This window comes from Panthera tigris, chromosome C1, assembly GCF_018350195.1.
Source record: "Panthera tigris isolate Pti1 chromosome C1, P.tigris_Pti1_mat1.1, whole genome shotgun sequence".
Classification (NCBI taxonomy): Eukaryota; Metazoa; Chordata; class Mammalia; order Carnivora; family Felidae; genus Panthera; species Panthera tigris.
In genome coordinates this window covers 141,735,088-141,760,603 of record NC_056667.1, presented here as the reverse complement: position 1 = coordinate 141,760,603, position 25,516 = coordinate 141,735,088, and the positions used below count along the sequence as shown (strand labels likewise).

Genomic DNA, 25,516 nt, shown 5'->3' with positions numbered 1-25,516 from the left:
TACTATCTAATGATGAGACATCATTTGTCTCCTATGATGTTCTAGAAAAAGATATTCAGCATCAACCTATCATGCCTTTACCACTATCCTCTAACTTCTGGTTAACAGAAAATTCAGGAGTTCAAGCGTCTCTAAGAAATAGTTGGGTAAGTGCAGGAAACAAAACACTCTACAAGACAGCTTGCCTCGTTTCTTCACTATAGGGCATCACGTTCTAGATTCAAGGAGATTTCAAGCATAGCCAGATGGAACGTGTGATCGATGCGGAACTAGATCCTCATATGAACAAACCATATGAAGAGAACATTACAGAAAATTGGGAAATACGAACTGGGCAATACAGAGTCTTAAGGAATTATTCATTTTATTTGTGACGTTATTGGCTGTAAGAGAAAATTCTCACTTTTATAAGATGCACACTGTATTTTCTAACAAGATAAAACTACAAAACAAAATACCAAACAAAAAATCCACTACTGCAGAGCCAAAACAAAGATCACATCGAGGAGGAAGGCCACATATCAAAATGACAACAGACAACTAAGGGTTTGAAAGAGAATTTTAAAAGGATTGCACAGATTGCAAAAACCTAGTCATGATTTAAAATTAGATAGCATTTCAACATTCCAGTTAGGGAAATATGGTAAAAATTCAAACAATTTTAACGTCAAACAATATTAAATATAGTAAAAACATCAGCTAGGCAGATGACTGAATTAGGGGCAGCGGGTGGAGAAATGGCTGTCTGCTAAACCCAACAGCTGGTAAAGCCACAATGAAGTTAGTGTGGCTAAATGTAGAATCAAAGCCTGGAACTTGGGGATAGGGGCTGAGGGCAGATGAAGTCTGGAGTCTGGGAGCAAGGAGCAGGGACAGTAGAGCAAGAAGGCTACTGCTACATCACTATCTTTCCCTTCCTTTCTCACTGTCTATACACCATCCATAGGCTTGCTCAAAGGACTACCATGGCAGCCATCAACACTCAAATGGGCTATATAACCTGTTCCTACCAATGTTACTATTCATTTATCACCCCTCACTCCAAGGACAAGCCCTTATCACCTAGAATCTGATGGTCCACAGTAATTAACTTATCCATATCTAGTAATATTTGCTTACCTGGCAGACAAGAGCTCTAGCTAGCTTACAACAACATGAACGTTAAAAAAAAAAAAAAAAATCAGCAATATATTGCTCTCTAATTTTTTAGTAAATCATATTCTAGCAGCAAATTGGCTTAACTACCAATACAAGTTATCCAGTGAGTAACTTTCTTGTCTTCTGAAAGAAACAGTATTAGGAAATACAAATGGAAGGTTTAAAAACAATTGTATTCTTCATGACTAAATATATTCAAATGACGTCGGTCAGCTGTGCTGAAAAAAGACAAAAAAGCAACTCTTGCTGTAGTGGATATCTCAGTGCCACTGGCCTGACTCCGCTCTGCTCCGGCTGAGTGGCAGCAGGGCTTTCCCCTTTCCTGATCAGGCTGCCTGCCAAGCCCTGAGGGCTGAAATCCAACCTCCCTGAAGTACTTAACACAGGAAGCTGACTCTAAGTGGGTATAATTTCCTGCCACCTCTTCACTCTCACCTTTGTTTTTGTTGGTTTTAACCTCCTTCTCTCATATCATCCCATACAAGTGAAGGAAGGGGGAGACCCCCATCTCTCACTAAGGCTACCATGCAAAACAAGCGCCAGCCATTAGGGGGCAAGGTCGAGCCATGCCAAACCACCCCCATAACTCACACATCATGCCACTGACACCGGCAAAGCCACAGGGCAAGTTTCTAACCAAGCCCAGGTGTGGCACCGCTAACATTTCAGGACTGCATTACACATTCATGGAATCTACACCCATCAGCATTAGTCATCTGCAACGTCCTGAATTCTTGACTAACCACTTCCACTTAATCACTAAGCAGAGGCACATTTAGGAACTAAGCCCCACTCCTCCAAGAAAATCCCCTGACAAGTCACAGGAGCTACTTACCTAAGTGCAAGTTTCACTTCCATGAACCGTGTCTGGGTCCCTAGTGTAAAAGGGACTAATTCAAAGGACTCACGGCTGGAGTTTGGAAATCGGTGTTCTCATGTCACTAATGAGCCGAGGGGGGCCTTGGGGTTGGCCTTGTCATTAATGCTCTTAAACCTCAGTTTCATCACTGATTCGAGAACAGGTGGGAAAAGCAAAAGGTCTTTTCACTTTACTTCATATGCTCCAATACAGATACTTTTGTTTGGACAAGTGTATGCTAACTTTTCCAGTAGGAAAAAAAAAAAAAAAAATGGCTTGAAATAAATGCAACCCTTCTACCAACTCTTCCAGACACAATGACCTGAAAGTCTTGGGTTCATCTGAGATCCTAAAGTTCCTGAAATGCAGCCTTTACTCTAAGCTTTGGAAAGTAGCCAGGACCCCAAGTCCCAAACAGTACAGTCAGGGTCTGCATTGAGGGAGCATTGAAAACTGAGGCAGGAGCGAGAGCAAGGGGATTTCTCTCCTCGTAGGTGTAGAGCCCACTGAAAGAGCTCCCTCATTGCTACGCAGCTTCTGGGTTTTCATCTGCAGTTGTCAGAGCAACCTAACATTTCCGACTTTTTATTCTCACATGGTCACCTCAAGCTATCAAAAACATGCCTCAGTGTCCTCAAATTGAAGCCCTCATGGGAACCCTGCCCACTTACTCCAACAGAGAAATACGTTCTCTGGAATGCGCTTCACACTACCCAAAATCCAGAAAGGAAGTCTCTCTTCCTTCGGCTTCCGTAGCCCCACCGGGACCAGAGTTAGACAGTTCTCTTAAGCTACTTTAACCACTGAGACCCGCTAGAAATTCAGGTCAACTTTATATTTATGGAGTCATCTAGGAAAGGACTATGGGACACCACCAGAACACTGTTACCACACACAGCTTTGGGGATTTAAAAATGTTTATTTTGAAAAATGTTTATTTTGGTGGCACCTGGGTGGCTCAGTCAGTTAAGCCAACTTCAGCTCAGGTCATGATGTCACAGTTCCCGAGTTCGAGCCCTGAGTCAGGCTCTGCATGCTGACAGCATACAGCCTGCTTTGAATCCTGTCTCCCTGTCTCTCTGCCCCTCCCCTGCTTGTGTACATGCATGAACATTCTCTCTCTCAAAAATAAACGAATACACATTTTTTTAAAATGTTTATTTTGCTCCTAGAATTAGGAGCTGGACTTCCAGCTGACCATGGGTAGGTGGACACAGAGTGTCCTTGCAGAAATGCCCATACAGACTCCTTCAGATCTAGGGCAGGCACCCTTCCCACTTCTAAGGAGCTCTGAGAATTGGGCAGTGATGTTTAGTTTCATTTATCACAAGCAGATTACACCAGCAGGGAGAGGAAGGTGCAAAGGGTAAACAGAAACAGCAAACCATTACTTCTAGGCCACCTCTCCCACCAACCTTCTCTCTTCCGCCTCCTCTTTCTTCTCCACCGTCTCTCAAACATATCATTTAGCTATTCTTTCTTTCACTCAGCATACTTTCAGTAAGCAGTGATTATGCTTCAGGCACTAAGCACGGTACTAGAGATACACAAAAAAATGATGCAAGGCCCATGCCCTTGAGTAACTCATTCTTGGTTGGGGGCACGGTGGGGGGGGGGCATATTTCAACACAGAAAACAAAGTGACAGACTAACACAACTAGGAAAGTATAAAAAGGTTGATGAATTATATCCAATTTGATGGTCTTTCCTAGGCCAAATCATGATAAAGTATTTTATCTGGACCCTTCCTATTTGCTTCTTCAGAGAAAAACATTATATTCAATGCACCAATTTGCTCAATGTCCACAGCATGGAGAAACTTTGCAATCAAGAGCAATATAATTTTTGTTCACCAGTAATCCCATCATATTTTACGTTCATCTTGTTCAAAAGGATAACTTATGAAAGTTTAGGACTCCTTACAAGGTTGTTTTTAAGGGAAGAAATCAGTGTGGAGGGATAATGTGGCCAGAAAACATTAGATGAAGCCACACATGAGGCTGGTGAACAAAAAGCTTAACACTAAGGTACGTGTACTTGGTAAGGGCAGGACACAAATTTGGCTCTGAGCAATCCAGCAGCAAAGGAAAGAAAAAAAAAAAAAAAAAAAAAAAGGAGAAACATGACCAGTTCCATGACTCATATTGTCCACGTGACAATTTTTCATGGAACTGAAACGTGAAATAACTTCTCCATTAGCCCTCCAATATTCTTGGTCACATACTTCTTTTGGAATAAAATGTCTGTAATACTCCCATTTCACTTTGTGCACCCTGCACACTTTGCCTATAACAGGTATCTTACGATAATAATGTATCTGTACTATTTGCTCACAAAGAAATAAAATTCGTATTTGGATTCCATATAGTGTTTGGGGACAAAGTATACGTGCCAGATATCAATGACAACACACTACAGCCACTGTTTTAAAACTTCACAAATAAGACACAAGGTTTGCCATGGTATTTTCCTGGACTGAAAATCTATAGCTATGGCTTTTGCTGATAGCACCAAACATGCATGCAAACCATCAAGCATATTTAGGTAATATAGGATGATAGATTCGATACAGTAAATTTCCTTGAATCTTTTGAAGACAAGTTGATTACAAAAAATAATAATGGTACCAGTATTTAATATGTGGGCCCCTCAGAAGCAGCAGAAGCAGCAACACCATTCATGAAGCACCTACAGTGTGGCAAATGTTAGCCCATATATGTACGTATTGTACATATATTGCCTCCAATCTTCAAAATAATTTCAAAATATTAGTTGTGGGACTCAATGTGGGGCTTGAACTCAGGACCCTGAAATTAAGAGTCTCATGCTCTTGTTGACTGAGACAGCCAGGTGTCCCCCCCTTTTTTCTCCCAATTTTTTAAAATTTATTTTTACTTTTGAGAGAGAGAGAGGAAGAGCAAGCATGCACACAGGAGAGGGACAGAGGAAGACAATCCCCAGCAGGCTCCACACTCAGCACAGAGCCCAATTCAGGGCTCGATCTCACAACCTGAGCTGAAATCAAGAATCAGATGCCTAACCGAATGAGCTGCCTCCTTTAAAATGTTAGCACTAACTACATTTTACAACTGAGGAAAAAATGAAGATTATGTAAACAAATACTTTACTTTTTAATTTTATGTTGTAAATTTTCAAAAATACACGCAATTTGAGAGTTTAATAGACCCCAACATATCCCAACACCATGACTGAACAATCATCAAGAATTTCCCACATTTCCTTATTTTAATCCTTTTTTGTTTTCCTTTGCTGAAGTATTTTATATCCATATTCCAGTCATATTCCATTCCTACATCAGGACACATTTCTTTAAAAATAAAGATAGATTCTTTATACAACCACAATGCCAAAATCAAACCTAACCAAGTCAACAATTTCTTAGAATCATCTGCTAATTTCTTTGGAGAAACTCTCCAATTTTCTTTAAAAAAGTCTTTTTATAGTTAGTTTGTTCTTATCAAGACCCAAAAAGATCCACACACACATTGTTATTTCTCTTAAATTCTCCTCCCCTCTTTTTAGCCTATCTTTGATTGTTGCAAAAGCAAATATATTTTTATTTGAGATATAACTCATACACCATAAAATGCACACTCTTAAAGAGGTGTACAATTTTACTCTATTTGCAAGGCAATGCAACTATCACCACAATATAATTCCCGCCACCAAGTAACTTGGTGTCATTTCCATCACACCCAAACAAAACAAAAACAGAAAACACAGAAACAATTGTGCACCCATGAATAGCCACTCCCTTCTCCTTTCCAGTTCATGACAATCAGTAGTCTATTTTCTCTATGGATTTTTCTATTCAGGACATTTCATACAAATGGAATTTTTTTTTTACATTTTATTTTTAAGTAATCTCTACACCCAACATGGGACTTGAACTCATAACCCTGAGATCAAGAGTTGCATGCTCTACTGACTAAGCCAGCCTGGCACCCCACCATATAAATGGAATTTTAAAAGCAAATACATTTTGAGAGGCCATGAGGTTAGGTAACATAGATAGATATAGGTTAGGTACCAAATATAAATATCTGACATGGTCCATGTAGATAACAAGACAAACATTCCACCAATAAACATCGATATCTGACATTTACCATATGAATGCTTTAAGCTCATAGTTTTTACCTTTCTCCTCACAAATATAAACAGGAGAAATGATGTTTAGGTGTGTGACACACCAATGGGTTACCCATATGTGACTAAAAGCTTTCTGCTGCTACAATTTTCTAAATTACTGATGGTTAATCTAACATAGCAGTTCACCATAGTGATAATGTGGGCAGGCAAGGCTTGGTACCTAAGTTACAACCACCTGCCTTCCTTCCTCTCTCTCTCTTTCTCTCTCTCTCTCCCCACCGCCACCCCCCTCTCTCAGGAAAGCCTACCAAACTGCAAGCCAGAGAAACAGATACAACCTGTGGTTTTTATTTATTGCTCAGTAGCTCATTCATATACTTGAGCACTTTGTGAGGAAGGGAGCCAAGAGCAGTGGGTAAGCATACAACTCCCTGAATCTGCATGTTTTCCAGAATCAGACCACCTAGGCCATTTTACCATTAAACAGCTAGGTCACCTTCAGCAATGATTTTTTTTTCCCTCTGTTTTCCCCATCTGTCAAATAGGGATATGAATGCATACGACTGCTTTGAAAATTAAATACAAAGCTCTTAGGAAGAAAATCTACTGGGGCGCCTAAGTGGCTAAGTTGGTCATACACCCGACTTCGGCTCATGTCATCATCTCAAGGTTTGTGAGCTGGAGCCCCGCTTTGGGTGAGCACAAACCCCACTTCCAGCTCTACCCTAACAGAGTGGAGCCTGCATGGGATTTTCCCTCCCTCTCTCTCTCTCTCAAAAATAATAAAAATAAATAAGGAAAGGAAAAAGGAAAAAGGAAAAAGGAAAAAGGAAAAAGAAAAAGAGGAAGAGAAAGAAAAAGAAAAAGGAAAAGAAAGGCACCTAGCTTTACCTTTGGTCATAAGAAATATGAAGGCAACGAGTCACAAAACAGAAATCCATGCATATCATAGAAACAATCTACAGTATTTAGAGAGGAAATTGATTTTTCTTCTTTTATTGTTTCTTGATAAAAGCATCACTGTGTCTTACCTGATCACAAATCAGCTCCCACTTTTTCTCATTATCGTACTGCCGCAGTAACCTGGCTTTGTCAGGGGGTAGGTTCATAGCATTCTGTAAAAAGAAAAGGAAAGAGATAGGTCACATTCCACAGCAGGCTGCTAATGGGTGGCTAACTCACAGGTAGACCAAAGAATACAATAGTGGGTCTTTCAGGACTTCTACACAATTCCTAGCATCTAATTAAACCAAAACACCTACAGAAGTCATTTAAACATCAAATCAGTTTAATGGACTAGAGAATCCCTGAAGTCCTATGCTAGGAGATCTGAGGTGGTCTGCTTTCAACTATCAGACTTGCATTTCACCAAAAATAATGCATTATGTCTTCATTTAATAGTATGCTCCCACTCTACTCAGTCATTGAGAACATATGACCCCAATTTCCTTTTAAAGCGCCGCAGCCCCACCCGACACACAACAGAAAACACCAAAAAAAAAAAAAAAAAAAAAAAAAAGGCAAACACAAAAAAAACAACTCAATGACCAGAACCATTGACAGACAACACCAATGTTTACTTTCATAGATTATTTTAAGTAAAAGAGCACGTTAAAAAAGAAAAAAAGAAAGAAAGAAAAAACTGAAAACCGTGCGAGTGGCTTTTGTTACCTCTGGGAGATGAATGTCCTCCTTCAGGACGTGTGTTAACATTAGCAACCATGATTCTCGGGTTAGCTATATTGGTTATGAAGCTGGGTTTGCAGTGAGACACTGACCACGAGCTCAAGGAGATGTCTAGACATCGGAACTCATACAGACCTCCTTCTGTCAATACAGCACACCTCTTGCAGTGTTGGTCATGGATTTGCGCCCACATTCACATGTTTTTAGTCCAATATCCCAAATGACCAATTACAAACTTTTTCAAGATACTTGGCTTGGGTCTGAGGTGAGATCTTTGGCCACAGAACAGGGCAGAGTGAGAGAGCTCCAGAAGGAATTCATATCCGCTCCTTTGGCCTCCCTAAAGTTTCCATGCTCTAAATTGAGCTAAGTAGTCAATTAATGTTTTACGTCTTAACTGTCTATGTATCCCCTCATAACAATGCTCTAAATCATACGTATCCCTAAATTAACAATGCAGATCCTTGCCTGGGTCAGTATTTGAGTAGACACATCCAAAGGTCTTCAACTTTTAATGCTAGAGCCCCTAGCTCTCTGAAAAATATGGCCTATAGAGAAGCAATTCAACATGCCACAGTTACGGTCTCATATCATTCAGTGGAATACATTTAATAGAGGCAAGGATGGGTGAGTTACTCTGACTTAATGATAGAGAATTAACTTTTATAATTTTGAAGATGTAAGTCAAGCATTTTCCTTTAAGCTCAATTTGGCATCCAGAGTGGGATGCCTAAGGAAATGGTAGATGTAGACCACCTACTAATTTGAGTCCAATCCAACAGAATACTACAATTTTCAATTGCCCCCAAAGCTGATAACATATACAGAAGAGTTTTGGACTTCAAAGTTTGCAATGGTATTGCCAAGGCTTCTCCATAGAAATATCTAAAGTGGGGAAATGTTTTCCTATCACCTATCTCCATAGAATATCTCCTTGAACTAGAAAGAAAAATAACTACTTGTATTTATGCGTAATTACAGCTTTACAAGGTTAAAGAACCACCCTTGGGACAAGACAAAGAAGAATTCCATGTCTACCTTTCTGAGGGGAACCAAGGTTATTGACCATTAAATAACCAGTCCTTCATTGCTTATTTGTACCCTAGAGATGGATTATTTCCCCCTAAACTGATTTTGACCCCCACATAAATACTCTTGGGTGTAATTATGCATTAAATAAAAACAGTAAGATTATGAGGTAAGTTAAATGAGTTTTTCTGAGTCCTTATTAATCTCTTGAGATATAAAGGGGATAAGAAAAAGAAGGCCTGAACTCCTCCAAGGTGTCAGGCACTGTATGAAGCACTTCACATAAGCTCATACAAATCTTTGCAACAAGCTCATGAGACATAAATTTCCCCAATTTATGTATGGGAAAGTAGACCTCAGAGAACTTGGTTAACTTGCTCCTAGTTGTACAGCTTTGCATGAGCACCACAAAACCTAAATTGAGTCTGTCAGGCTCCCAAAAATAAACACTAAAAATGCACCTTTTCTTTTCAGCAAGGCAACACGGTAATAACTGACTTTCTGTTAGTACTCTACCAGACACTCAAGTAGAATCAATTTGCAAACACTGCTACGGGAGTTAGATGGAGTCCCTGTTATTGCCTTTCTATCTAAATCAACTTTTGTTTTAATGGAACAGTCTTTCATTCAACAAATGTTTCTGAAGCATCAGCCTTATGCAAGCTCTGTACTGCATGGTGCACTGGGGAACCAAACAGATATGGTCCCCACCAAGCATCATAGCATGGTGGGGGAGATACAAATGAAACGAACTCATCTTCTTAAACTCTGTTAAGTCTTGACAGAGATTATCATAGGGCACTTTAGAATGGTCCATCTGAAAAGACCCCTCAGGAAAAAGTAACAATTAATTTAACAAAAAATGAGAAGGACTGAGCCAGGTCAAGAGTGGACAACAGCATACTGGGGAGAGGAAATGGGGAAAAGACACTAAGTCAGGAAGCAGCTTGGCACATCAAAAAGCCAAAAGACAATCATTGTGAGTGGAGACAGAGTAAGAGAGGGAATGAGGGGAAGATAAAGCTGGAGAGCCAAGTTAAGGGTGTATCATGCCCAGCCACGTAGGCCAGGATAAATACCTTTTATTTTATCTACAGTACAACAGCAAACCATTGAAGACTCATAAGCATAAGACGATATAAGCGCGTTACGTTTCACAGTGACGATCCTATGTGTATGTGGAGAACTGATTAGAAACAGCCAAAGTGGAAGCAGAGACCAACAGTTCAAAGGTATGATTGTGGCTTGGACAAGGCCAATGACTCAAATGAAGTAAGGTGGATAGATGTCAAAAATATTAACTGCAATTGTTTGATTAGATATAAAGGCTAAGGGAAGATGTCACAAATTAATATTATGCTTCTACCCTGAGTCACCAGATGAATGGTCTGTCCATTTAATGAAAGGAGCATACCATAAAAGGCAGCACAGGTCTAGAGGAAGTGGTGAAGAAGAAGACTTCTAAGTGACCCCTTTTAGGTCTGAGATAGCTCTGACACATCCTGAAGAACAGTCAGGCAACAAGTAAACACATGATTCTGAAGGTCGAGAAAAAGGTCTACATCTTTCTGAATGAGAACAGTCATGATAAGTGTTTTTGAGCTTGCTGACTAGTTACTATCTGGAAAAGATGCTCAGCGTCAACACATCAAAACCAGTACTGCACTTGGTAATCATTCACCATGCATCTGAAACAACCTCTTCCACGGGTCAGTCCTCAGAACTGCTGAGGCATACAGTGCACATCTTAATAATTCTACAGGGACCAAGTAGCAGCAGCTCTATTCAAAAGCAGACACTCCACAGAGGCCTGGCTAGAGTCCAAGGATGTTGTGATTAGCTGGTAATAACTGCCCTTAAAACTTTTTTAGAACAATCTCATTACTTTTGCATTGCACAAGGCAGGACTCTATAGTTCAAGCTAAATGTTTGGACAACTCTACCTCATCCATACTTTGTGTTATCTGTGACATAGGATTCTCCATCCATCTATCCATCCAGTATTTACTGGGCTTTGACCATGAGCCAGAATATTTGCACTCTAGGAATAGAAGAGATTTTAATCATGAAGTTGCTGCACTCAAGTACATGCCAAGCATCCACTGAAGACATATGATATTTGAGTTGAAAAGTTTAGTGGCTGTTAATTATTTCTCAATCATACACGTTCCTAGCTAAAATAAATTAGAGCATCCAAGAACATTTTTCTGTACGGACATGTCGCTTTCCTTCCTTTCAACCATGCAAACTTTTAAGAATCAGCTCAAATACCATGTATCATCAGAACCTTCCCCCAACAATTCCAAGACGACATACCCTCTTGGGCTCCAACGGCCTGGTACACATGTCTCCATTACAGCAATTCGCACACTATAATAATCTGTTTGCCCACCTCAATTCCCCACTGGACTAAGTGCTTCAAGGACAATTTCTCCCATTAATCCCCAGTGTCTAGCACAAAATATAGCAAATAGTAAGCACTAGGCAGGTTGCTAAATAAATGAAATGCAACCTAACTCAGTAATACCGTTCAGTCTGAAAATATCTTCCCTGACAGAGGATTTATGCTTCAGCTATTAAAGTCTATACACTAAAGAGTGCTTCTGTTCATTATAAAACCTCAATGATAATGTCTATTACTCATTAGTAATTATCCTACAAACAAGAATTCATGGGGAAAAAAATCTTCAAGGTCAACTCTGGTGACAATTCCCTAAAAAGAAAAATCATGTTGTAGGCATTCTTCTGCCACACATAATAAATCATGGGACCGGAACTTCATTTTGTTTTGTTTTTATTGCCAGTAAATTCAGATCAACATCTACTGTAACAATTTATCTACTGCAAGTTGTAGTTACATTTATCGTCTATATTCTGGTTTTCTGCTTAACTCTGCTATTTTATATTATTTTTAAGTGGGCTTTACATCTTAAAACCTTTTGAGAAATCAAAGGAAAATAACGATGGAGACATTAATTATGGTTAAAAAGAGTCTATGACAGTCTATACATCTGAAGTCATACTTACAGACAGAATGAAGGTACCCAAATCATTCTGAACCTAATAAACCCATGTCCTAGGAATATAACTTTCTGACATCAGCTCTTATCTTAGGTTCATAGGAACACTGAAAAACTTGCACAACATCCTTCTTTTTCCCTGATATCCTTGAGGCTCATGTTGAGAAACCCACAGTGATATGCAGACACACAGTAGTGAAAGTGAGCCCTATCAAATACATCTTATGTAACCATAATACACCTTTGTTCTCATAATCTCTAAATTAAAACTTTCAAGTATTAAGTCACCAGATTCAAAAACAGAAGCTCTTTTATTCCATAACCACCTGCATAGAGAAAAACAAAGGAACATGGACTTCACAAGCAGTGTCTGCTATGGAAGCGAGGAAAAGCATGTCACAGGAGAAACAGCTCAGGCGTTCTTAAGCAATAAAAGGTACAGAAGTTTCAGGGGAACTGAAAAGAAGGAACAATTATTTTTTTTAATTTTCAGTAAAAACATACATACACCTAATATAAAATTTGCCCTTCCAACCACATTCCAACCACAGTTCAGAGGTATGAACTATATTTAGTGCTGATCTCTAGAACTCTTTCATCTTACAAAACTGAAGCTCTATATGCAAGTAACTCCTCATTTCCCCATCCCCAGAACCATTACCTTTTCCTCCAAAAAAAAAACGGGCAGGAATTGGGATGGATTGCCATAAATGACTGGGCAGCACAGGCTGGACTGGGATCGAAGGAGACAGTATGGGGCAGGGATTTATTAGTTGGGCTCTGGAGTTGTACTGGCTCGATTATAACTGTGACTCTACCACTTATTATTGGTGATCATAGGCCACACAATTTGAATCAAAAGCAAATGAAAATGAAAGTCACGAATTGAAGAAGCCAGTAACTGTCATTTAAAATAGAAGGTCAGAATCAAAGCTGAGGGTTAAAAACAACAAGATGTACCATTTACTGATGGTCTCTCAGGCACTCTGGCTCTCTGCATGCATTAGCCAATTTAATCTGCTTTATAATCCTGACAAGTAGGTATTATCTTCTCCACTTAACACAGAAGAAAACTGAAGGACAAGGAGATTAAGTAACTCTTCCCTGCAGGAGATAGGTGACAAAGCCAGGACTCAGAAGAGTATGTCTGTATGATCACCCCCTTCCCATGACACTTAAGTGTTTCTATATCATGACCTGTCTCAACGAAACAATCCAAGAATTCTACTTGAATATCCAGAGACTTGATCATAAACATATAAAGTTAAGATGAAAATGCACATTATTTAAGCTATTAATATTTTCGAGCATATACTAGGATTTTTTTAAGTGTATTTATTTTGAGAGAGAGTGTGCAAGTCAGGGAGGGGCAGAGAGAGGGGAGAGATAAGAGAATCTCAAGCAGGCTCCGCACTGTCAGTGCAGAGCCTGATGTGGGGCTTGAACCCACAAACTGTGAGATCACGGCCTCAAGTCAGACACTTAACTGACTGAGCCACCCAGACATTCCAAAATACTGGTATTTTAACATGTCTTCAATATCTTTAAAAAACATGAGCTAGAATCCCCCAAAAGGTAGCCAGGTACTCTAGCAACTCAGGAAACACTTAATAAGCCCCAATAAAAACCAAACAAAGGTCGGGGCGCCTGGGTGGCTCAGTCGGTTAAGCATCCGACTTCAGCTCAGGTCACGATCTCGTGGTCCGTGAGTTCGAGCCCCGCGTCGGGCTCTGGGCTGATTGCTCAGAGCCTGGAGCCTGCTTCTGATTCTGTGTCTCCCTCTGTCTCTGCCCCTCCCCCATTCATGCTCTGTCTCTCTGTCTCAAAAAGAAACAAAACGTTAAAAAAAATTTAAAAAGAAAAAAAAAAAACAAAGGTTGAGATACAAATATGAGGTAAACTCGGGCTTCAGAGAAGCACAAGGCAAGATGAGAACACTAACACAAAACAGAACTGGTTACATAATATAATCAAACCTTTTTTATTTGATTTGATACTTTTTGTCGTTTTGTTAAAGGAAAATGACTGGGCTTAGATGTGTGAGGAGGGCAATAAAGAAGGGCATTTTATGGCATAATATGGTTTTTAATATTTGTCCTCTGGAGATGGGCCACCTGGGTCATCATCTTAACTGCACTACTCGTTAATACTGTAATCTTGGGTACATTACTTAAACGGAACCTCAATTCCCTGAAGATTAGTGGTGATCACCACGAGAAGCCATGGTGACAACGGTAATAATGAACTACCTGCCTCATAGAGTCTGAGAAAAATTAAGTTGGATAACACATATAGCACAAAGTGTACATGGAAGACACTAAATAGGTTAGATCTTATTATTCTCACTACTTTAGGTGAAGGGAGAGAGTGACCAGACATACAAATGTAGGAAAAGGCAGAGGACTGTGCACTATACAGAATAAACCAGAGGGTAAGGAGAGGATAGTGTGAGTTAGAAAGGCCAGGTCCTCGACATGAGAGCATAGAATTTCAACTTTACTTGATAGGCAGTGAGAATCCATCAGCCCAAGAAATATCTATGAAAAGCAAGCCTTTGGGGTCCTCAAGATAAAGGGTTTCTCTGTGCATCACTAAGTAATGTACCAATTGTCCCATGAGTTCACTTTAAGACTGCAACACCTTAGGGCAGCAGAGGGAGGCTGCAAATTCAACACATGGCCGGCACCTCTACTCAGCCAACCTCCAAACCATTTCCTTCCAGTTCCAAGCAGCTACCTGACACCGTAAATTTCAGCATCCTCCTAGCCTAGAGGATGTTGCTAAAATACATTCAGCATCTTTCCTGGCACAGGACTCAGGCAGTCAGCCCAACAGTCTCCACAAGGAATCATCAGTCAGACATCTTTCACTGCCACTTTATTTGTATTTAATCACTGAGGGTATTAATATCATTTGCTGCAGCCAGAAAAGCCTACAACAGGAGAAATCAGCCTGCTCCCTCATCTAATTTCATCTTCAAAATAAAATGTGACTAGAAAGCAGTCCTTTCTGGGGAACTGGGACAATGAGACCTACCTCTAACCTCCCATTCATGATTTTAGTTACACCTGTTTTCTTGGAAGGCTTTCTTCTAAGGACTGAACTAAATACAAATAACTCTTCCACAGCATTTTTATAGTAAGTATGGGGCTAGAAGGGAAGCTTGTAGTATTTTAGTCCTATTCTGTCTCTTATAGGTAACCACACACTCTCAAAAAACTAAAGGCAAGGTCCACATTCATGTAAGTGGTTATTATCAGTACTAGAACCTGGAATCCAGGCCAATAGGACTATTACTGTTTTTTAATTTTAGAGAGAGTGAGAGTGTGTGTGTACATGTGGGAGAAGGGCAGAGGGAGAGAGAGAACCTCAAGCAGGCTCCATACTCATCGCAGAGCCCAACTTGGGGCTCGATCCCATGACTATGCAATCATGACCTGAGCCAAAATCAAGACTCGGATGCTTGACCTACTGAGCCACCTCCCAGGTGCTCTGTGACTGCTTCTCTTTTTCCATTATCATGAAAGGAGGCCCACTTACATCTACTGTGTGTGTGTGTGTGTGTGTGTGTGTGTGTGTGTACACACATATGTGTATATTCTAGAAAAGTAAATCACATAATGCAGGTCAAGTATTTAGCAAAAAATCCTGTACATGCTAAGTACTCAATATATATTAGATAGTGTTACTCTTATTATCATCGGCAGTTTAAGGAATATGACTACAATGCTTGAATAATTATTCTGCTTTCGTAAGCCTCTGTCATATCCCAACTACACAGGTTTTCTATCATAATAAGTACCAGCACTTGCCATTGTCTCCATCATTCCTCCTTGACTCAGGGCTTTGTATTCACAGAACAACTCATTTTATTTGCAAAATTACGAATCTCTAGAAAATTCTGTTTTTACCAGTAAACACTAACACAAAAAACTTCCCAAATCCTCATGTAAATTGTCTAGTGCTTTAAATTAGTCACACTTTCACTGCCCTTTGCAAATGGGAATAAACAAGTATTGTTATACACACACACGTATATATATTTATAGTGTTTCTATTTAATTGCAAGGCCATTATCATCAACATGGGTAAAGCTAGGTGGGAAAGCCCATCTTACCTACAGAATAGAAAGGCAGAACTATAGTAGTCTAAGCCAAGTTTTCCTATAGGCCACCTATCTACTACTACTTTGCAGCTTAAGTGATTCAATACCCAACAGATACCAACAAAATCACACATCCCTCCTCTCTGGCCTTCATGCCAACTCCTGAAATACAGATTCTAGTCATATTCAAATTTGAAGGGAATAATGGAAAGCAATACTCAACTTCTTTCAAACATCATATCTGTCATTAGAAGCCTGAGGCCTGATAGGTCCCAGACATATTCTCGAATTCAAACAGTTCTTTACCAATTGTCCGCCAACTACTGTGCCAAGAGCTATGTCTACCTGCACAAACTCGCATACTGGGATGGGGGAGTCACACAAGAGGCCACACTTAAGATGCTAAAAAATTACTTCATGGGCAACCACTTGACAACATAAGGGCAAATGTGTTCAAGTGCTGGGATTTCTGGCACAGACCAAAGTGGATCAAAATCCAGAGAAAGGGTTCATATTCCACTGATAAGTTGTTAACTTTCTATGACATATGATTCTTCAGAGTAAAAACATTTTGAGAATTACAGACACCAAGCTCTAATTATAACACATTAGATAGCCAGATTCCACTACAATCAAGCCCTAAGAATGTGATCTCTATCACCTGCTGACATGAAACAAGCTTATTTTTTCACCCTGTCCAATTCCTCTGATGCCCTGGCCTCATTCTCTCCCAACACTTTCCCAGCAACATGCCTTGATTTCCCTTCTTAGATCATTAGGGTCATTGTTAGTCTCCTTCTCCCCTTCCCAATTACTCTGGAAAAGACTACTGAACCTGGTTCCATATTCATGGTTAGCCCAACTTACTGGCTCAAATTCTTCAATCTTAGGATGAGTATCATCAAAGGAAGAAAATAATTTCAAGTTTATGTTCCACTAACATCACACCTTCTGAGATAACATGTGAAAAATTATGCTGTTGACTTAAAAATGAAGATTTCTACCACAACCAGGACCAAAAACTACAGCCTGAAATCTATAGCTCCTCATTTGTACACAGCTGTGACTTTCTAGGACAGACTTGCTGTCATAGGCAGAATAATGGCTCCCAAAGATGTCCTCAAGCTAATCCCAAGAACCTATGAATGTTTCCTTACATATTAAGAGGTTATCTTAGAGGTGACTAAGTTAAGAATGTTGAGATGGGGCGGGGGGCGGGCACCTGGGTGGCTCAGTTAGTTAAGCGTCTGAGTTAAGCTCAGGTCACAATCTCACAGGTTGTGAGTTCAGGTCCTGCATCGGGCTCTGTGCTGACAGCTCAGAGCCTAGAGCTAGCTTCTGATTCTGTGTCTTCCTCTCTCTCCCTCTGCCCCTCCACTACTCATGCTCTGTCTCTCTCTCTCTCTCTCAAAAATAAATAAACATTTTTAAAAAGTTGTTTTTTTAAATGTTGAGATGGGCGGGGCAACGCCTGGATGGCTCAGTTTGTTCAGCAACCAACTCTTGACGACTTTAGCTCAGGTCATGATCTCACAGTTTGTGAGCTTAATCCCTACATCAGGCTCCGTGGTGCCAGTGCAGAGCCTGCTTGGGATTCTTGCTCTCTGCCCTTCCCCCACTTGCATGCGCACGCACTTTCTCAAAAATAGATAAACTTAAAAAAAAAAAAAAAAAGGATGTTGAGGTTGGGAGATTATCCTATACCACCTAAATCAACCAATGTAATCACAAGTCTTTACAGTAGAAAAAGAATTTTTAAAATGGAAAATATTTGTTGTTGATGATGTAGAGAAATTTGAATCTTTGTACATCGCTGTTGGAAATGTAAAATAGTGCAGCCACCATGGAAACATTGTGGTAATTCTCAAAAAATTTAAACAGAATTAATGGCTGATCCCACAATTTCACTCCTAGTTATATACTCAAAAGAATCAAAAACAGACTAACTAGATACCTGTACACCAGGATTTATGACAGCGTAATTTACAAAAGCCGAAATTAGAGACAATGCAAATGTCCATCAAAATGTGAATGGATAAACAATATTTGTTATATACATACAACAATATTATTCAGCCATAAAAACAAATGAAGTTCTGATACACACTATAACATGGTTGAACCTTGAAAACATGCTTGGGTGAAAGAGGTCAGTCACTTAAGGGCAAATATCTGACTCTACCCATATGAAATATCTAGAAAAGGCTAAACCATAAAGACAAAAAATAGATTAGAAGTTACATGGCTGGGGGAAATGCAGAATGGGGAATATTGCCTAATAGGCACAGATATATGAGGTGATAAAGAATTTTGGAAAAAGGTAGTGGTGATCATATGACATTGTGAATTTTCTTATTGCTACTGGAATTATACATTTAAAAATGGTTAAAATGAGGGGCATGTGTGTGGCTCAGTCGGTTAAACACCCGACTCTTGGTTTTGGCTCAGGTGATGATCTCATGGTTCGTGGGATCAAGCCCCATGTCAGGCCTCATGCTGATAGTGCAGAGCCTGCTTGGGATTCTCTCCCTCTCCCTCTTTCTCTCTCTCTGTCCCTTCCCTGCTCTCTCTGTCCCTCTAAGTAAATGAATAAGTATTTTTAAAAATGATTAAAATGATAAGCTTCATGTTATGGATATTTTAGCACAGTAAGAAAAAATAGTTTAAAGAAAAAAAAAAAACAGATGAATAAGGCAGGAGAGAGTCAGAGGGAAAAAATCAGAGTGACACAATGTGAGAAGAACTTCACCAGCCAAGGCTGGCTTTGAAGATGGAAGAAAGAGGCCACAAACCAAGGAGAGCAGGCAGCCTCTAGACACTGATAGAGGCAAAGAAATGGATTCTCCCCTAGACCTTCTAGAAATGGAGCCCTGCTGAAGGACTAGGTTTTCACTAACACCCTTGTCAGACTTCTAACCTTCACAACCATAATATAAACTGAGTTGTTTTAAGTGACTAAATTCATAGTAATTTGTTACAGAAACAACAGAAAACTAATACTTTGGCTGACAATGCTTTCGCTCCCCCAGTGTATGGCTTTCCTCTTTCCACAACAAATTCCAAAATTTTCATATCTGCTTCCCACTGCCAATGGTCAGGAAGGGCATGATTTCCATTTCATATGCTGTGTTTCAAATTGATAAAAGCCAGAACTTAATTATAGTAGGAAATGGAAAACCTTGGGGAACGAGGCAATATCCTAAGATTAAATTACTGAAAAATCTAAAAATAAACCTACTAGTTCATATTAAGACATGGTATGAAATAAAACTCTACACTACCCATACAAACACACCGACAACGGCAAACCCTAGCTTTCACTGCACATATGCTTATCAATCTTGATGGACTTTGTGCCAGGAGACCCACAGCATCTACAGACAGGCCCAGCCAAGCCAGGCAGGAAGACAGAGTCCTTGGATGGCAGCCTTCTGACACGCAACATGTCTTCATGGCTCTGCTCCTGGTTTTCTCTCCAATTAGTCTATTGCTTAACCTTTTGTCTACACAGTTGTGGGGGAAAAAACATCAAGTCAACTTCTGTCTCTATGTATATAACATCCTGGTATAAAAAAGCACCAAATGAGGTACCTCTTACTATCAGTTAGTTTTAAAAACCTGTAAAAAAAAAAAAACAAAAAACAAAAAACAAAAACAAACCTATCAAGTTGAAAAAGAACATAAAACCTTGAAGACTTTAATACATAATTAAAATAATATGTGTGCAAAAATACCCTTTATTTTATTGTTTTGCATTATATTTGAATGCCCTTATTGCTAAAATATTTTTCTGATTTTAAATTAAGAAAAAAATCCTATTTTGAGCCTCTGGTATTTTTGTGGTAACAAACAACCATCAAGTTAGTTCACACATGGGTTTAATGTGACACTTTTATATTTAATTTTTTTAAAGCACTTAACTGCTTAAGATGTCACAAAAACTGAAAAATTCCCAAAATAACTGACATTGAGAATAAAATTATTCAACAACCAAAAAAAAAAAAAATATTGAACAACCTCAAACTCTTGAGGGACCACTGGTCTTATTCTCTTTTACTGATTTATCTTTCTGTCCTTACCACACTGCAGAGTCCCCAGAGGGAAGTCCTCTTTATAGCCCCTCATAAGGTGCCCCAACATTCAGGTGGTGCACAATAATTATGTGCTAAATCAGCTCAGTCACACAAGCTATATTTTGATAAAGATATACCCCCCACTATGTCTTTTGTATTCTTTTTTATTAGTTTGCTGTTTTTCCTATTTTTTATTTAAATTTTAGTTAACATACAGTGCAATCCTGGTTTCAGGAATAGAATTCAGTGATTCATCACGTATATACATCAACCAATGCTCATCAAAATAAGCTCCCTCCTTAGTATCCATCACTCATCTAGCCCATCTCTCACCCACCTCCCTCCGTGGTTTCTTCTCCATCATTAAGGGTCTCTTGTGGTTTGTTACCATCTCTTCTCCTGTCCCCTCCCCGCTTTCCCTTTCTTTCTCTGATTGATTTATTTCACTTAGCATAATAAAGTCTAGTTTCATCCATGTCATTGCAAATGGCAAGATTTCATTCTTTTTGATGGCTGAGTAATATTACCTTTTACATACATACACACACACACACACACACACACACACCCCACATCATCTTTATCCATTCATCAGTCAATGGACATTTGGGCTCTCTCCATAGTTTGGCTATTGTTGGTAATGCTGCCATAAACATTGGGGTGCAAGTACCCCTGCAAATCCGTATTTTTATTTTCTTTGGGTAAATATATAATAGTGCAATTGCTGGATCTGTATTCTTTTAAACAAATTATTAGGGTCACAAGAGCCCTAATATAGCCAACATATATTTTCAGGTAGTTATTAAATATTATTAACAATGCCTATTTCAATCATCTAAAATTTTAAAAAAGCATTTAGGGGTGCCTGGGTGGCTCAGTCAGTTAGGCATCTGACTTTGGCTCAGGTCATGATCTCATGGTCCGTGGGTTCGAGCCCCGCATCAGGCTCTGTGCTGACAGCTCACAGCCTAGAGCCTGCTTCAGATTCTGTGTCTCCCCTCTCTCTTTGCCCCTCCCCTGCTCATGCTCTGTCTTGCACTGTCTCTCAAAAATAAATAAATGTTAAAAAAATTTTTAATAATTAGGTACATTTAAAAGGTTCAGAATGACATTCCCTCATCCTCCAGCTCATACCATATTTGCCCCTCCTACTATCCCCCTCCACCAAAATCTACAACTCCATCTAGAGCCTGGGTCGTCCATATATGATGCTTAGAGTTGCCTTTGTTATAAATCATCTCCCAAAGCACTTGTGTTGGGGACCAAATGATCATGTGTGTTGCCCCACCATTTTACATGTGTAGGCTGTTTCACTCACGTGAGGGAAAGCTCCCTGACATACTTTGATCTCTTCCACAATATTTACAACATGTACAGACAGGTAAGACACTTAATACACATTCCTGGTTTAAGTAAATACCAATACAATACCAGCAAAATGAAACCTTCTGGTGTTTGATACGTGGTAACTAAGATTTTTTTTTTTTTTTTTACATGCAATACAAAACAATGACATTAAATAACATGACTTACTAAACAACTGAACTAAATCATGTAGTAGAAACATGAACCCTCGGACACCTTGGTAAGAGATATCCCTTTTTCAGGGCAGAGGTTTTCGACCTTTGTTGTTTCTCTCTAGGAGAATATTAAGGTTCATATTCCACGTCATGTGAACTATTCCTGGTTTTAAAGTCTCACACGACAGCGATGTGTTCTAGGTATAAGGTGTCCCCTAAGCGTACGATCTGGTCTCAGTCTAAAATGAGGATGAATGGTCTGCAAATATACCAAGCAAAGCAAAAACAACAAAGCACCTTCAAGGGAAAGCAAACACCTCCGTTTACAGACAACAAATTTCTGGAAAGCAGGCCCCAGGGTGTGCACTACATTCAATCTTAAGTGTTAGACATAGCTGTATACAGGGAAAAGGAGCAACAAAGCAGGCAAACAAGAGCAAGATGGGCAAATGGCTGGGAGAAGGGGATATGGAATCTAACTATATGGATTCCCTGTGCTTCCCAGCTGACTAAACCACAACAGTAGGCCTGGGGGACATGACCCTGAGCTGAACTCAGTACACCCACTCAGTATGTTCTGGATGTAAACACTTTTCTGTTTCCTACAAAGCAGTGTTATGCTTCTCCGAGAGAGCTCTAAGTTTTGGGGAAAACGTCAAAACACAAAAAGTGTCCATTTAATCTCTGTATCCTTAAACAACTCCACTCTCCTCACTCAAGAAATACACCAAACCCAACTCACATGAATCCATTTATCCTACTGAATATGAAACCTTAAGTTCAAGTCCTAAGGACCTGAGGGATTATGCAATACAATTTATCCAGTAACCTCCATCCAAAGAGTTTGCCATCTTCAAGTGTGCCCCTGATTTGGAACCATCTTGTTCTAGAGAGTAATTCAAATCCACATATAAATGAACCACTGTTGAATATTAAAGTTTTCTCCTTAAACTACCTAGTACTTACTATCTAGTACTTACTCTTTTTTTTTTTTAATTTTTTTTTAACGTTTATTTATTTTTGAGACAAAGAGAGACACAGCATGAATGGGGGAGGGTCAGAGAGAGGGAGACACAGAATCCGAAACAGGCTCCAGGCTCTGAGCTGTCAGCACAGAGCCGGACACGGGGCTCGAACTCACGGACGGCAAGATCATGACCTGAGCCGAAGTCGGCCGCTCAACCGACTGAGCCACCCAGGCGCCCCAGTATTTACTCTACTTCTTAAATGAATCTTTAAAACCTGATCCTGAAATCCACTCCCCAACACACTTCCCTATCTCGGGGGTCTTGACTTAGAACTGCGGCAATGTTCCATGTGGGGCAGCTGGCCCGCTGACAAACAGGCCCATTCATTCCCCCCTTCTCTCTTCTATACATATATTTATAAATGGTAAGCACAATATACTCTCTGTTATTACACATGATTGGGCAATGGAGACACTGTTTAATAAAGAGGTGCCACACATACCATGCATGATTTTCAAATGAATGGGATTTATCAAAATACATTAACACAAAAGCTATATTATCATAACAATCTTTTTTAAATGACTCTCAAAGAACGCCAGGATTTTACAAGGTCTTCTGGTCATCCCTATAAACTACAATGATAAGCTCTGTGGTTGGAATCACCGAGGCCTGGGCTCAAATTCCAGTTACTAGCCGTTCATTTTGGCAAGTAACTAAATTTCTCTGAGTCTCATTACCTTCACCTGAAAGTGAGGACAAAAGGAACCTCCTTGAAAAGCAAAGCAGGGTCACCGTGAAACACGTACCTCTTTTACGGGAGACACAAAGATGGTGGTGTGGGGTCTCCAGCAAAGTCGGTGGCTGGGGACCAAAATTCTAGTCTTCAGAGTAGAAACAACAACTTGAGTTTATATCATAGAACTACAACTACTTGCTGTATGTAGGTTCACTAACAAGTCACTTAACTTTTTGAACTTCATTTTCCTCACCTAAAAGGAGGCCACAAGCTACTCCAGGAGGATTTCCAGACGAGCCTGATAAAAGAGGCTTTATACAGTAAGGCCACTAAAAATAAGGGAGTGAACACTGCAATGTCCTGCATTGAGCTCGTGACATAGTAAGGCTTCAATAAACTTTAGCTACTGAGTACCAGAATCCAATACAACCACCTCAAGAAGGGGAAGGGGTGAAAGGAGCATCTCAACTTCTACAACATAGTTCCTTTGAGACTCTCAAACACATAGTTACCTAAGATTTTCTGTCCTATAAATACAACGCATATTTAGCAATAGGCCAAAGGATGAACTTAACAAACATCTACGTTTGTGGTTCCCAAACAGAGTGCCAAGGCATCCCAACACACTACAGTGAACTCACAGGTAAAGTGTAGAATTACTTTACATTTCTGAAGGAAACAACAGAAACTCTAAGTCTACTGATACCACCCAAACCCCTACCCTGAAGGACTTCACTGTTTTTACACTAAGTCACATTACATTCCTTTCCAGGAAAGCTTACTTTTGCAAAGGTGATTTTTCAGCAGTTGCTACGGTAGAGTAAGAGGTGAAAATCAAACAGGAAATGAGGCTGGTGGTATTCCATCTGAATGCAAAGTCTGAGAATGCATGCAGGGCCCAACAGGTGCACACATATTTACATATAATTGTGATTTCTTTTAAAGAATACAATGGAAGTATTGTTCTTTCATTTACATATAGTGTTTTTCTCAAATAGCCACCAAGTTATTAGGATGTAAATACTTAAGTTGTTTGCACATGAAAATTTAACTAGAGCAGTTAGATATTCCTTTTGGCCTCAGGCCACCATGTAAACCGACTGAGATTCTAAGGGCACTACCAATGGAGAAAAGTATGGAAACCTCTCAGCTAGATTATATGTGCACCTTGCCCACCCATCACCCCCGATCCTACTGGTTTCTGGACATGTTCTAAAACAAAAGGACCTTTACAAACAATTTTAACCTTTCATCTTCAGCCATACAGGAGTAATTAAAGAATCAGAGGAGGCTGTTTGAGAAAAACAGGTGTATTTTTCAAGTAAACAAATGAAATTTTATCTTTAAAAAAAAAAAAAAAGAAACAAGAAAAGATTTCCCTGGAGGTTCCATGTATAAACCAAGTGTCACATAATGGCTAGCATCCTAGCCACCTTGATGAATAAACTTCAGTCTAAATAAATCTTTTGCCTTGTAATTTCTAAAGAAAGCTTTCAGGCTAACTACAGAGTTTCAAAACCATTGGACAGACCTTGGTGATTTAGGATAAAGTTATTATTCTAAATGCCTGATGTCCTGGCATCATTATGAAAAGCATCTTCTTTCATTCTCAAAAGTACTCCAATTAGGATAATTATACAGCCACCTTCACTTAAAGGGCAACTACATGCTGAACAAATTAAGGTTTGAATGTCTATTTGGAGCTAAGCAAGAAATAAAAATTTTAATACTTGATTTCTGTTTTTGAAAACCTTAATAGCAGAAACTCAAAGACCAGGCTGGGACCAGTAAATGCCAAATACTCTCTTAATCCTGCAGGCCTGTGACTCTGTAATCAATGATGCAGTGAATCAGCAGGTCTAGCAGCCAAAACGACTGATGAGTTAGCTCTGTACCTTGCATACTATATGCATGTTTTGTTAATAATTATAATAGTAAGCTAATAACTAGGCTTCTCTTAGAAGAAAACATCACAAAAAATATCAATTCATGAACTCTAAATTCTCATTTGTTCAAAGCTTCTCATATGTCATATTTCATTTAAAAATAGCTACAATTGGATCTTTTCACTAATTCTACCATTTTTTTCTTATAGTCTTCCAACTTGCCTTAAGGCAAATCCTTAAAAAAAAAAAAAAAAAAAAAAAAAACCTTCTATACCAACACTATATTTTCTTCCCAAGAAGCTCATACAAAACAAAAACAAAAACCCCCTATTTATATACCGGCACTGTATTTTTTTTCCC

The 25,516-nt window shown here is 39.4% G+C and overlaps 1 protein-coding gene across 7 annotated transcripts in view; it reads right to left on the bottom strand.

The window, feature by feature from the left end:
- FMNL2 (formin like 2) overlaps positions 1-25,516 on the bottom strand; it is a 312,996-nt gene that overhangs the window by 122,877 nt on the left and 164,603 nt on the right. For all 7 annotated transcript variants that reach the window (XR_006220721.1, XM_042994450.1, XM_042994446.1 and 4 more), the window contains exon 2: positions 7,162-7,245. Coding sequence is in view for 6 of the 7 variants with exons in the window: in XM_042994450.1 (XP_042850384.1) it covers positions 7,162-7,245 (84 nt within the window). In the remaining variant the exon portion in view is untranslated. The remainder of the gene's footprint in view (positions 1-7,161; positions 7,246-25,516) is intronic.